This window comes from Salmo trutta, chromosome 12 (assembly GCF_901001165.1).
Source record: "Salmo trutta chromosome 12, fSalTru1.1, whole genome shotgun sequence".
Lineage (NCBI taxonomy): Eukaryota > Metazoa > Chordata > Actinopteri > Salmoniformes > Salmonidae > Salmo > Salmo trutta.
Window position 1 is genome coordinate 45,737,973 of NC_042968.1, and position 13,786 is coordinate 45,751,758.

General features: G+C 44.6%; 1 protein-coding gene across 1 annotated transcript in view; it reads right to left on the reverse strand.

The window, feature by feature from the left end:
• Nucleotides 1-6,777: 6,777 nt before the first annotated feature.
• Nucleotides 6,778-13,786, reverse strand: part of LOC115203644 (leucine-rich repeat-containing protein 4C-like) — a 39,702-nt gene continuing 32,693 nt past the window's right edge. The window contains exon 2 of the mRNA XM_029768535.1: nucleotides 6,778-9,504. Coding sequence (XP_029624395.1) covers nucleotides 7,612-9,477 — 1,866 coding nt within the window. The 5' untranslated portion in view covers nucleotides 9,478-9,504 and the 3' untranslated portion in view covers nucleotides 6,778-7,611. The remainder of the gene's footprint in view (nucleotides 9,505-13,786) is intronic.

The following is a 13,786-nucleotide window of genomic DNA, read 5'->3' on the forward strand; positions in this document are numbered from 1 at the left end:
TTGTAGCTGGAAACGGCAGATTTTTAATGGAATATCTACATAGACGTACAGAGGCCCATTATCAGCAACCATCAGTCCTGTGTTCCAATGGAATGTTGTGTTAGCTAATCCAAGTTTATCATTTTAAAAGGCTAATTGATCATTAGAAAACCCTTTTGCAATTATGTCAGCATAGCTGAAAACTGTTGTTCTGATTAAAGAAGCACTAAAACTATCCTTCTTTAGTCTAGTTGAGTATCTGGAGCATCAGCATTTGTGGGTTCGATTACAGGATCAAAATGGCGAGAAACAATAACTTTCTTTTGAAACTCCCCAGTCTATTATTGTTCTGAGAAAAGAAGGCTATTCCATGTGAGAAATTGCCAGGAAACTGAAGATCTCGTACAATGCTGTGTACTACTCCCTTCACAGAACAGTGCAAACTGTCTCTAACCAGAATAGAAAGAGGAGTGGGAGACCCGGTGCACAACTGAGCAAGAGGACAAGTACATTAGAGTGTCTAGTTTGAGAAACAGTCTAGTTTGAGAAACACTGGTAAAATGATAAACACAATGTGCCATTGGAACACAGGACTGATGGTTGCTGATAATGGGCCTTTGTACGCCTATGTAGATATTCCATAAAAAGTTAGCCGTTTCCAGCTTCAATAGTCATTTACAACATTAACAATGTCTACACTGTATTTCTGATCAATTTGATGTTATTTTAATGGACAAAACTTTCAAAAACATGGACGTTTCTAAGTGACCCAAAACTTTTCAATGGTAGTGTATGTAAAAATGAATATACTTAAATGAACTACAAAGCACACTGGGTGTTATTATTGGCCTTGTTTTGGGGCGGAGCGTACTGGAATAATTCTCAGCATGCTTTGCAATTGTTTTTACATATACAGTCGTGGCCAAAAGTTTTGAGAATGACACAAATATAAATTTTCACAAAGTTTGCTGCTTCAGTGTCTTTAGATATTTTTGTCAGATGTTACTATAGAATACTGAAGTATAATTATAAGCATTTCATAAGTGTCAAAGGCTTTTATTGATAATTACATGAAGTTGATGCAAAGAGTCAATATTTGCAGTGTCGTGTCTTCTTTTTCAAGACCTCTGCAATCTGCCCTGGCATAATGTCAATTAACTTCTGGGCCACATCCTGACTGATGGCAGCCCATTTTTGCATAATCAATGCTTGGAGTTTGTCAGAATTTGTGAGTTTTTGTTTGTCCACCTGCTTCTTGATGATTGACCACAAGTTCTCAATGGGATTAAGGTCTGGGGAGTTTCCTGGCCATGGACCCAAAATATCGATGTTTTGTTCCCCGAGCCACTTAGTTATCACTTTTTCCTTATGGCAAAGTGCTCCATCACGCTGGAAAAGGCATTGTTCATCACCAAACTGTTCCTGGATGGTTGGGAGAAGTTGCTCTCAGAGGATATGTTGGTACCATTCTTTATTCATGGCTGTGTTCTTAGGCAAAATTGTGAGTGAGCCCACTCCCTTGGCTGAGAAGCAACCCTACACATGAATAGTCTCAGGATGCTTTACTGTTGGCATGACACAAGACTGATGGTGATTTTCTCTGATGAAGCTTGTCTTCTCCGGACAAGCTTTTTTCCGGAGAATCGGAAAGGGGATTCATCAGAGAAAATTACTTTGCCCCAGTCCTCAGCAGTCCAATCCCTGTATCTTTTGCAGAATATCAGTCTGTCCCTGATGTTTTTCCTGGAGAGAAGTGGCTTCTTTGCTGCCCTTCTTGATACCAGGCCATCCTCCAAATGTCTTCGCCTCACTGTGCGTGCAGATGCAATCACACCTGCCTGCTGCCATTCCTGAGCAAGCTCTGTACTGGTGGTGCCCCAATTCAGCAGCTGAATCAACGGTCCTGGCGCTTGCTGGACTTTCTTGGGCGCCCTGAAGCCTTCTTCACAACAATAGAACCGCTCTCCTTGAAGTTAATGATGATCTGATAAATGGTTGATTTAGGTACAATCTTACTGGCAGCAATATCCTTGCCTGTGAAGCCCTTTTTGTGTAAAGCAATGATGATGGCACGTGTTTCCTTGCAGGTAACCATGGTTGACTCAGGAAGAACAATGTTTCCAAGCACCACCCTCCTTTTGAAGCTTTCAGTCTGTTATTCAAACTCAATCAGCATGACAGAGTGATCTCCAGCCTTGTCCTTGTCAACACTCACACCTGTGTCAATGAGAGATTCACTGACATGACGTCAGCTGGTCCTTTTGTGGCAGGGCTGAAATGCAGTGGGAATGTTTTGGGGGGATTCAGTTCATTTGCATGGCAAAGAGGGACTTTGCAATTAATTGCAATTCATCTGTTAACTCTTCATAACATTCTGGAGTATATGCAAATTGCCATCATACAAACTGAGGCAGCACACTTTGTGAAAATTAATATTTGTGTCATTCTCAAAACTTTTGGCCACAACTGTATAATTACGTTCTCTGTAGTTGGTTCCGTTTCCTAGACTAAGTAATTCACTTTTACATGATATGACATCACGTTGTTACTTTGTATTGTTTTTTTCAGCATTCAGACGGGAGATGAGTGTTACAAATTGTACGTATTAGTGGGTCCTGCACACCGGATGGTGGCCGGGTGCCTATATTAGGCTTATGGCTCTAATAGTTTTTGGGGGGTAAATTGATGTCTCACCATTATTTCTCACCTTCATTTCTCATGACTGTTCATGTTGATCAATATTCTGGCTATGCTGGTCTATTGTAAATGATCAAATAAATGTATGATCAATACATACAATTGTGAACATATTGTCATTGCTAATGCAGAGGCACCAATAAATTGTCCAGTACATTCCGTCATTGTCTAAGCTTCTAAGGTGACTCAGGCTTTACTCAGTCTTGTGCATAAGTGTATCAGTCAACTGTATTGTGTAATGAGTTATACAACGATAGAAATACAGTTGTGCTGTTGTTGTTTTCTCTAACATCCAACAGTCCATGATCAGCTCTGTTGACCATGAGAGCATTTTGCAGAGGAAATGGGTTGAGGCATACCTTTTTCAGCTTGGAATGACATGGTCCATTGTCTACCTTGTCATCAATGACATGTGGTCCATTGTTTACCTTGTTACCTGGCAACGACCACACGGGTGTTTTAAATAGCTGTCAGTCAAGGCAAGCTCATGAATGTAAGCTCCCCGCCCACTCAGCCTGTTCTTTCAGGCTTTCTAATAGCTGGAGATGAGAGAAAAGGTACAATTTCTTCAGTTCTAAGTATTTTAATAGCCTAAAAATATTATGGTGGATGTTTTTGTCATTCAAAGGCTATTTTAACTTGGGAAATAGGATGACTGTGCAGGACCTTTAAGGGCTTGAAAAAGACTAAGAAAGGATATTCAGTGTCTTATTACCAAATGTGTTGCACAGTGTTTTCCGGAAAGCACATTTTCAGAAAGTATCCCACTTTACCAATACTCACCCTAATCAAAGCAGCAGTACATCAGACCTATAGTAATACTGTGTGATGCCGAAGTGTATTTGCATAAATATAACATAGCAACCCCCACCGGAGAAGTATTCTATAGTGTGCAGAGTGAAGAAATAGTCAGCCAGTTACAGGAGAATTTGCCTCTCAGATTGAGAAGAATTAGCCAATGGAGGGAGCGAAAGCGTCTATATTTGGCAACACTGTCAAAAGAGCACTTCCTCTTTCTATTAATAAGATCTGCATCCTTCCTGTGACCTCATAAAACAAGCTCCTCCGGTGCGAGGAATTATTCTTTCCAATTCATTTTACTCTAATTAAATTCTGCATCAGCACGCTCTACTATAAATCGACCAAATTCAAGGAGCTGCAAATTAAAAATTAGTGTTTGTGTGTGAGTGTGTGTGTGTGTGTGTGTGTGTTTGTGTGTGTGTGAGAGAGAGATGGAGGGAGGGAGAGTGAGTGAAGAGAGAAAGATAGAAAGAGAGAGAGAAGCTGATTTGCCTGTGTCAAGGCATATCATGGGTGTGTGACAGATATTCAGTCCCTCTTGAAGGACAATGGAAGTTCAATAGAAAATGTTTGTCTTTCTGCATCACAGCCTTTAGCAGGGTGGTTTAACAATACACAACACGCACCCTGATGAAAGTTGTACTGCTGTGTTGATTTCTGACAATACAGAATCATTTCCCATTGAACTTCCATTGTTCTCGAAATGTCTGAATACCTCCCACAGTACAGTTTCCAGTCTGTTCCTAAATTCATGCACCTTGGTTGGAATGTGAGGTAGCAACAGTATACACTTTCCTTTACAGTGCAAAATATGATGAAAAGCACTGCACAAGATACTGGAAAAACAGCAATGTTTTATTGGTGTTTATGTATGAACTACAATCTCTGGTATAATAAATGTACGCTGTATTCCTTGAGAGGTATGGGAAGGATGCTAACGGAGACACCCGTTTGACTCCTCAGTCTCTCACATTCTCTCTCTTTACATTTGAATCCATAAGCACATGTAAAATTTTGATGTGAAAATCTTTTTTTTTTTTGCTGCATGTTATTTTGAAAATACGTCTCGTATAAATGTACCACTTGAGGAGCATTCTCTCAGAAAATGAGAGAAGGGACAAAACCCCCAATACTGTAACCTCCCATAGATGGACAGTTGGCAGAACAACACACAATAAACCAATCACCAGCTCCACATAGAAATGAATCTCTCACAGCCTTATTGGCTGTAGACTATACTGTCAAAGGTCAAGCATTCAGCCACCTAAAGCATTGAAAAGGAATTGAAAGCATTGAAAAGGAATTGAAAGCATTGAAAAGGAATTGAAAGCATTGAAAAGGAATCACTAGATGGGGAAAGAATGGTCAACCTTGGCTATAGATGATATGAACATCCCCTGCATGTGAGACTGGACCGGACCGGACAGGAACAGAATCTACTGCTGCTGTATCCATGTGCTGTTTGACGACTCCAAGCAACAAGTTATATACAGATATAACTAGTGAATAGATCAGAATGGCCTTGTCAGAGATACATGTTTTATGAATATGGATGCTTAAGTGTTGAATGAATGATTCTGTATATGCAATTTCTTTATTATGAACAACTGGCGTAATGCTCAGTACATACTAAAAACAGGTTCATATACCCAAAAATCAAATGCCTATGACTTTCACACTGAGCACTAATGTCTGTATTGAGTCAATCCAGTCTATTTGGATGCCAGTTGGAGATACTAACACAATAGTAATATATGCCATTTAGCAGACACTTTTATCCAAAGGGACTTGCATACATTTTACATATGTGTGGCACCAGCGAGAATCAAACTTAGAACCTTGGTGTGTTAAGCGCCATGCTCTAGTGCCTGAGCCACAGCACCACCTGATATTGAAAAGGTCATGTTTACCCATTCAATTGTCGGGAGAATAATATGGAGTGTGAGACTTTCTTTATCTTCGTATTGTCATAAGCATGACACAAGCAGTCATGGCCGCTTACTGCATGTCAGCTAATGACAACTGGCTGTGCCCTGCTATGATGCAAACCAAATGTGTCCCTAAGTAGCTGCTTTGGTTTAGTGCTGCCTGTCGTACCAAACATTCTCTCCGTCAACGCAGTTGTGTTAACTTAGTGGATACAACTGAAGCATAACTCCGTGCCGCTGTAATTCACCGAGACACTTTAGCCTGCAATCTAACAGTGGATTTTGCGGAATTGTATTGTAAAGTTAAGCGGCAGTTGTTAGCTCCGGGACAACAGCCCTGGCATATCTGCTCCTCCTCACGCTCCACACAAGGTCCGTGTTTCCATGGCGACTGTCCGTCGGCTATTTCTGCGCTCTTCATTCCTTATCTGTTTTTCACTGCTATTGCGTCACATCTTCAATATCTGCCCCCATGGCCATCATGGGCCAAACCCCTCCCTCCTTTCCTCATTCCCTCCCTTCCTCCCTCCTTCACTCAACTACCAAATGAAATGCACCGTGTAAACAGAGCAGAGAAAAGACAAGGCGGTGTTGTGATAGATGGACGATGAGAGAGGCGCCATCAAAAGGCCTTGGCTTGTGTATTTTCCCTGACAAACATGGCCGAGAAGATCAGAGTAGGAACCTATCAGAAATCAGAAGACTAGCTTCTCCATTAGCTGCTGTGTAAAGGGATACGGGTTGGAGTTTTCAAGCTGTTTGCTGTATCAACTTCTCCTCTAGCTCATCTAGAAGCCTACAAATGGACTGCTGATGCAGTTTAATGAGCGATTACACCTCCCTGTTTACTACAGACTGACAGTACAGACGGTTAGCCCCCTGTGTTGGCCAACCAGGGTCACGCTGAATTACATGCGAGCTTTATCTGCACTAACAGACGGGCTATCAGCCCACGAGCGTCTGTGACCCTAGGGTGATACCAAGGTAACGCGACAGTGCTGCTGATCTAGATCATTAACACATTACCGTAGGGCCGTGGAGCCTCCCCTTCATTCTCCCACATCTTCTGCTGCACTGCCATTCCCCCCATGTCTAAAGAGAGACAAATGAGATATGTCGAGAGGAGAGATGAATGTGCCAGAGAAAGAGAGAGAGAGAGAGAGAGAGGAGAAGAGAGAGGAGAAGAGAGAGTGTAAGAGAGGAGGATGAGCAAAGGAGAAAGGGGAGGGAGAGAGTAGGATGAGAGGTGAAGGAGAGGGGTTGGAAGAATGAGAGCGAGAGAGAGAGAGAGAGAGAGAGGGGAAAAGAGAGAGGGGAGGTAGGAGGTGGAGAGTGATAGAGTGAAAGAGATACAGTGTGAGAGGAGGGAGAGAGAGAAGAGAGCGAGAGTGTGATAGGAGAGGGGAAGGAGGGAGGGAGCGAGGCGGGAGAGAGACCTTCATCTTAATTTAAGTCAAGGATGTATAGTTGTTGATTAAGAGCCGGGAAAATGCATGTTCAGTCATTTGGCCGTCTGGTTCCCGAGGCATGTTGGCCTCATTGCTCATTTCATTAACAGCCAAGTCATGGGAACATCTGTATCTCATCTAATTTGAGTGACAGGAAGGGTACAGTGTAATATGAGGATCCTCCCTCTTCATCAGTTTTATGTAATGTAGCTGTGATAATATGCGAGGGCTGTGAATATATCCAAAGGAATAAGGAAAACACCAGGGCATCTGGGATATTATAATGACCTTCAAACATTTTGATAAAAATTCTCAAACAAGGCAGTATTATATTTTCATCTGAAATGGCCCTATCGTCAAATGGAAGCTGTGTTAATCTATTCTGTTGCTGCACTCATATTTGGAAAGGATCTGAACATGGTTTGAATGTAGAGAATTCATTTGAGTAGATGAGTTTGCAGTGAACCATTCTTCCCCCAACATCACACAGAAGTGAAATAAAATTGGAGCTAAAAAGCTCATTCAGATTTGTTTTTCTTGATTTAGCCACTAGACATATATTTTTTAAATAAATAATTTCTGTTTTGTAAAGACACTTTTTCAAATAGCACACACATTTTGAAAGATGTTGATCCATTTGATCGTTAACATCATCAGTCAAGTCAGTGTCAAGTCATTCCCACAGTAATCCTTACCCTTCTGTCCATGATACTTCCTGTATGAGATAGCTGATATCAGATTCCTCTAGTGAATCTCGATCAAATTTGGGTCTCTTGCACATTGTCTTTTGAGCTGGCTTGAATCAGTAAAGGTTCCTGTGTGTGGGAGTGGTGGTAGGTGCTCCTGTAAGTGTTGTAATGGTTGTAATGCTCCAATGGAGGCAGGTGTAAGTGGGTCTCCATGGCAGCGACACCGGCGAGCTCCTCCTCCACTGTGATGACCTCCATTGAGGAGGCGGGGCCATCGGGGTCCTGCTGGTGGTTCTGCTTCCTCATCTTGTAGAAAATGACCAGCAAGACGGCGGCCATGAGCGTGATGGCCACGAAGCAGCCGATGATGATCTTGGTGGTCTTCATCACCTCCTCCAAGCCGCGGTCCCCCTCCCCATCCAGATCCAGAACAGAGACGGTGTAGGTCCGCTCTGTGGTCCTGGTCTGGACTGGAGGCCCCCTGGTGGTCGAAGATGATACCCAGCCAATCGGTGGAAGAGCAGGAGTCTGGCTGTCGTCTACTGTCTCTGTGGTCTCCACGGTGACTGTGGTGAAGTAGGTGACGCCGCTGTTCTCCACCGAGGTAACGTTGAGCACAGCCGAGGCGGAGATGTTGCCCGCCGTGTTGCTCACCATGCAGGTGTAAGTCCCCGTGTCCTGCATGGTGACGGTGGTGAAGTTCAACGTCCCGTCGTTGAGGACGGCCAGGCGCACCTTGTACGCCCCGTGGGTCACCAGAGACCCGTTGGGGGTGAGCCAGCTGACCGAGGTCAACGAGCTCGTCCTGCACTTGAGCTCAGCCGCCATGCCCTCTGTGACGTTGCGATCTGCCGGCGGCTCCACGATGACAGGCACGTCGCACTGGAAGTAGCTGTGCTCTAGCTCGCCGATGTAGCGACCCCTGTAGCTGGCTGGGGTGTGGCAGCGGGCACAGCAGCTGGTGTTGGCAGGCACTGTCTCCTTCAGCCACCAGCTAAGCCACAGGATGTCACAGTTACAGTTCCACGGGTTATGGTGCAGATGGACTCTCTCCAGGCGGTGTAGGGGGGTGAAGAGGTCGTGGGGCAGCAGGGTGAGGTTGTTGTGGGCCAGGTTGAGCTCCACCAGGGACTGGAGATCGTCGAAGGAGTTCCTCTCGATGGTCTGGATCTGAGCGTGCATCATCCACAGCTTCTGCAAGTTCGCCAGCCCTGCGAAAGAGCCAGGCCCTATGACAGAGATCTGGTTCCCTGACATCTCTAGCTCCTCCAGCCTGACCAAGGGTAGGATGTTGGGGATCTCTTTGAGGTTGCACATGCCCAGGTTCAGGTAGCGCAGGTTGCTGAGGTCCTGGAAGGCTCCATCTGAGATGTAAGAGAGGCGCTTGAGCTCTCCCAGGTCCAGTCTTCGCAGGGAGGGGACCCGGTTGAAGGCGTACGACGGGATGCTCTCGATGGGGTTGTTCCTTAGCCACAGCTCCTTGAGCTTGGAGAGGTACTCGAAGGCCCCATTGGGGATGGTGGTGAGACGGTTGTCGAACAGCTCCAGGGTGTTGAGACTGGCCAGGCCATTGAAGGCGCCAATCTCGATGTTGCGGATGTGGTTCTTGCTCAGCTGCAGGATTTCCAGGTGCCGTAGATGCTTGAAGCTGTCCACCTTGATCACCTGGATGAGGTTGTCCTGCAGGTTCAGGTAACGTGTGTTGGTTGAGATGCCGTCGGGGACATCGCGCAGGCTCCGGCGGGTGCAGATCACCTTGCTGAACTGGTTGCTGCAGGAGCAGACAGAGGGGCAGGTCTGGGCACGCACCAGGCCGGCCACCGCCAGGATCTGGAGGGCCAACAGCAGCACGAAGAGGGGATAGGACCGAGCCCCCCTCAGCCTAAGATCTCTCATTGTCTGGCGCTGGAGGGAGGAGATCATTGTGATCGGCATTCATAGTTCAGTGGCTGGTGGTCCTCTCTGAAATATTGTAAAGAGAAGAGAGAAAAGTACAACAGATTAGGCAGTGGACAAGCAAAGAAAACTAGATGCAGAACAGAAGGTAATTATGGGTAATGCCACTTCTTTTTATGTGTATAAAGTCTATTGAAGGGACACCATACTGTCTGTGCTCAATGCACATGCCTGGGATAATGACCTACATGAGGAAGAGAGATGGTGAAATGTAGTTGCCTTATCATTGGGGATGGATGGATGTTCACTCATCCTAGATAGTCATCATAAACACTGTCCATCTGTGGAGCATTAGAGCAGTCAGGGATATCAGGACTCCAAAGGACAGGCTTCATGACTGGGGGCAACAGAACTGAAAAACTCAGCTTCTAACTCCCATATGAACTTTCCTCTCTCATCAATAAATACATACAAATAGTTGTCATTCAGGTTCTAACCTGGGAAGTTAATTATTCATCTGTACATCTGCAATAAGACAATATAACCAGTCAGTCAATTTCTCTCTTGTTGTATACTTCATTTAATAAATTGATTTGTCACAAAGTGCTGTAACAAACTGGTAAAAAAACTGACTGTTTTTTTAGTCTCAAAAAGTAGATGAATTTCACTTCTCACAATAAATGTTTTTAGTGGAGGACGTGTCTACCAGCTTAGAAATAAGTCAACAACAGAGATGGTACTGGTGTTGAAACAATGTCTAATATTATTCTGATATAACAACAAACGGTGCATTCGGAAAGTATTCAGACCCCTTCTCTTTTTCCACATTTTGTTACGTTACAGCCTTATTCTAAAATTATATTTTATCCTCATCAATCTATACACAATACCCTAAATGACAATGCAAAAACAGGTTTTAAGACATTTTTGCAAATGTATAAAAATAAAATTACAGAAATACCTTATTTACATAAGTATTCAAACTCTTAACTATGAGACTCAAAATCGAGCTCAGGTGCATCCTGTTTCCATTGATCATCCCTAAGATGTTTCTACAACTTGATTGGAGTCCATCTGTGGGAAATTGAATTGATTGGACATGATTTGCAAAGGCACACACATGTCTATATAAGGTCCCATAGATGGCAGTGCACGTCAAAGCAAGAACTAAGCCATGAGGTCGGAGGAATTGTCCGTAGAGCTTCGAGACAGGATTGTGTAGAGGCACAGATCTGTAGAAGGGTACCAAAATATTTTTGCAGCATTGAAGGTCCCGAATAATACAGTGGCCTCCATCATTCATAAATGGAAGAAGTTTGGAACCACCAAGACTCTTCCTGGAAAAGCAATCGTGGAAGAAGGGCCTTGGTCAGGGAGGTGACCAAAAACCCAATTGTCACTCTGACAGAGCTCCAGAGTTCCTCTCTGGAGATGGGAGAACCTTCCAGAAGGACAACCATCTCTGCAGCACTCCACCAATCAGGCCTTTATGGTAGAGTTGCCAGACGGAAGCCACTCCTCAATAAAAGGCACATTACAGCCCGCTAGAAGTTTGCCAAAAGGCACCGAAAGGACTCAGACCATGATAAACAAGATTATCTGGTCTGAAGAAACCAAGATTGAACTCTTTGCCCTGAATCCCAAGCCTCCCATCTGGAAGAAACCTGGCACCATCCCTACGGTGAAGCATGGTGGTGGCAGCATCATGCTGTGGGAATATTTTTCAGAGGCAGGGACTGGGAGAGTATTCAGGATCGAGGGAAGGATGAACGAAGCAAAGTACATAGAGACCCTTGACGAAAACCTGATCCAGAGGACCTGATCCTCAGGACCTGATCCTCAGGACCTCAGACATGGGCGAAGGTTCACCTTCCAATGGGATAACAACCCTAAGCACACAACCAAGACAACACAGGAGTGGCTTTGGGACGAGTCTCTGAATGTCCTTGAGTGGCCCAGCCAGAGCCCGAACTTGAACCCGATCGAATATCTCTGGAAAGACCTGAAAATAGCTGTGCAGCGACGCTCCCCATCCAACCTGACAGAGCTTGAGAGGATCTGCAGAGAAGAATGGGAGAAACTCCCCAAATACAGGTGTGCCAAGCTTGTAGCATCATACCCAAGAAGAATCAAGGCTGTAATCGCTGCCAAAGGTGCTTCAACAAAGTACTGAGTACACGGTCTGAATACTTATGTAAATGTGATATTTCCATTTTCTTTTCAAATTAAAATTGTAAAAATGTCTAAACTGTTTTTGCCATGTCGTCATGGGGTATTGTGTTTAGATTGATGAGGGAAAATAATATTTAATCAATTTTAGAATAATTCTGTAACGTAACAAATTGTGGAAAAAGTCAAGGGGTCCGAATACTTTCCGAACGCACTGTTTTCCACCATAACAAACTATGTCTAATATTCTCCTGATATAACAGCATCATTCACCATGAGAGAGTAAAATGTGTAATATAATAGATAGAGATGTAGAGGAAAATATATTAGCACATTCCGAACATGTTTCTACTCACAATACACGAGCGATACTCGTTATGTCAAATATAAAAGTGAACAAGATTTTTCAAGGCCCTTAAACATTCTCATCTCTCCTCAGCTTTTCTAACTCAAGTCATATCAGCAATCGTCTCGTTCAGAGGGACCCAGAGGCAAAGAAAACGACTCTGTTTTGACAGGTGTTTTCTAAACGGAGAAAATTGTGAAGCGATGTGGAAATGCATTTTCCAGCGTGGCCGAGTGGGTGATTTAATCAGTGGGAAATGAATCTCTAAATATGCCCCTGTGAAAGTGGTTAGCACCAGCAGAGATGCCACTCCAGAGCGGTGTGAGAAGCCCGCCAAGAGACACTTCCACTGGGGGCGTCAGACGGAATCAGGCCACGGCCTAGCAGGGGTTCGTTTTGTCAAGCCGGCATTACGCTACAACCACTCTGCATAGCAGCCTCATCGCTTTAAAGGCTGATTGCAGGGAGGGAGGCCTATGGAAAAACACCAATGGTGACAAAAGCATTGACGCAGAATAGTTTCTGTTGGGTAATAATATACAGGTAACTGACAAAATAAAATAAACAACCAACATAAAGTGTCTTCAAATAATAGGGAGTTGGGCCACCACGAGCTGCCAGAACAGCTTCAATGCACCGTGGCATAGATTCTACAAGTGTCTGGAACCTTATTGGAGGGATGCGACACCATTCCTCGAGAACTTCCATAATTTGGTGTTTTGTTGATGGTGGTGGAAAATGCTGTTTCAGATGCCTCTCCAGAATCTCCCATACGGGTTCCATTGGGTTGAGATCTGGAGACTGAAACGGCCATGGAATATGGTTCACATAATTTTCATGCTCATCAAACCACCCTCAAACCACCCTCCCCTGTTTTCAATACTCCAGCACCCTCCCGTTTTCAATACTCCATCACCCTCCCCTGTTTTCAATATTCCAGCATCCTCCCGTTTTCAATACTCCAGCACCCTCCCCTGTTTTCAATACTCCAGCACCCTCCCCTGTTTTCAATACTCCAGCACCCTCCCCTGTTTTCAATACTCCAGCACCCTCCCCAGTTTTCATTACTCCAGCACACTGCCCTGTTTTCAATACTCCAGCACCCTCCCCAGTTTTCAATACTCCAGCACCCTCCCCCGTTTTCAATACTCCAGCACCCTCCCCCGTTTTCAATACCCCAGCACCCTCCCCTGTTTTCAATACTCCAGCACCCTCCCCTGTTTTCAATACTCCAGCACTCTCCCCTGTTTTCAATTCTCCAGCACCCTCCCCTGTTTTCAATACTCCAGTACCCTCCCCTGTTTTCAATACTCCAGCACCCTTCCCTGTTTTCAATACTCCAGCACCCTCCCCCGTTTTCAATACTCCAGCACCCTCCCCTGTTTTAAATACTCCAGCACCCTTCCCTGTTTTCAATATTCCAGCACCCTCCCCCGTTTTCAATATTCCAGCACCCTCCCCTGTTTTCAATACTCCAGCACCCTCCCCTGTTTTCAATACTCCAGCACCCTCCCCTGTTTTCAATACTCCAGCACCCTCCCCTGTTTTCAATACCCCAGCACCCTCCCCTGTTTTCAATACTCCAGCACCCTCCCTCGTTTTCAATACTCCAGCACCCTCCCCTGTTTTCAATACTCCAGCACCCTCCCCTGTTTTCAATACTCCAGCACCCTCCCCTGTTTTCAATACTCTAGCACCCTCCCCTGTTTTCAATACTCCAGCACCCTCCCCTGTTTTCAATACTCCAGCACCGTCTCCTTGTGAGGAAAACGACACTGATCCTTTTCAAAAATGTTTTGTGAGATTAGTAAACACATTGGGAGGGATCGTAGA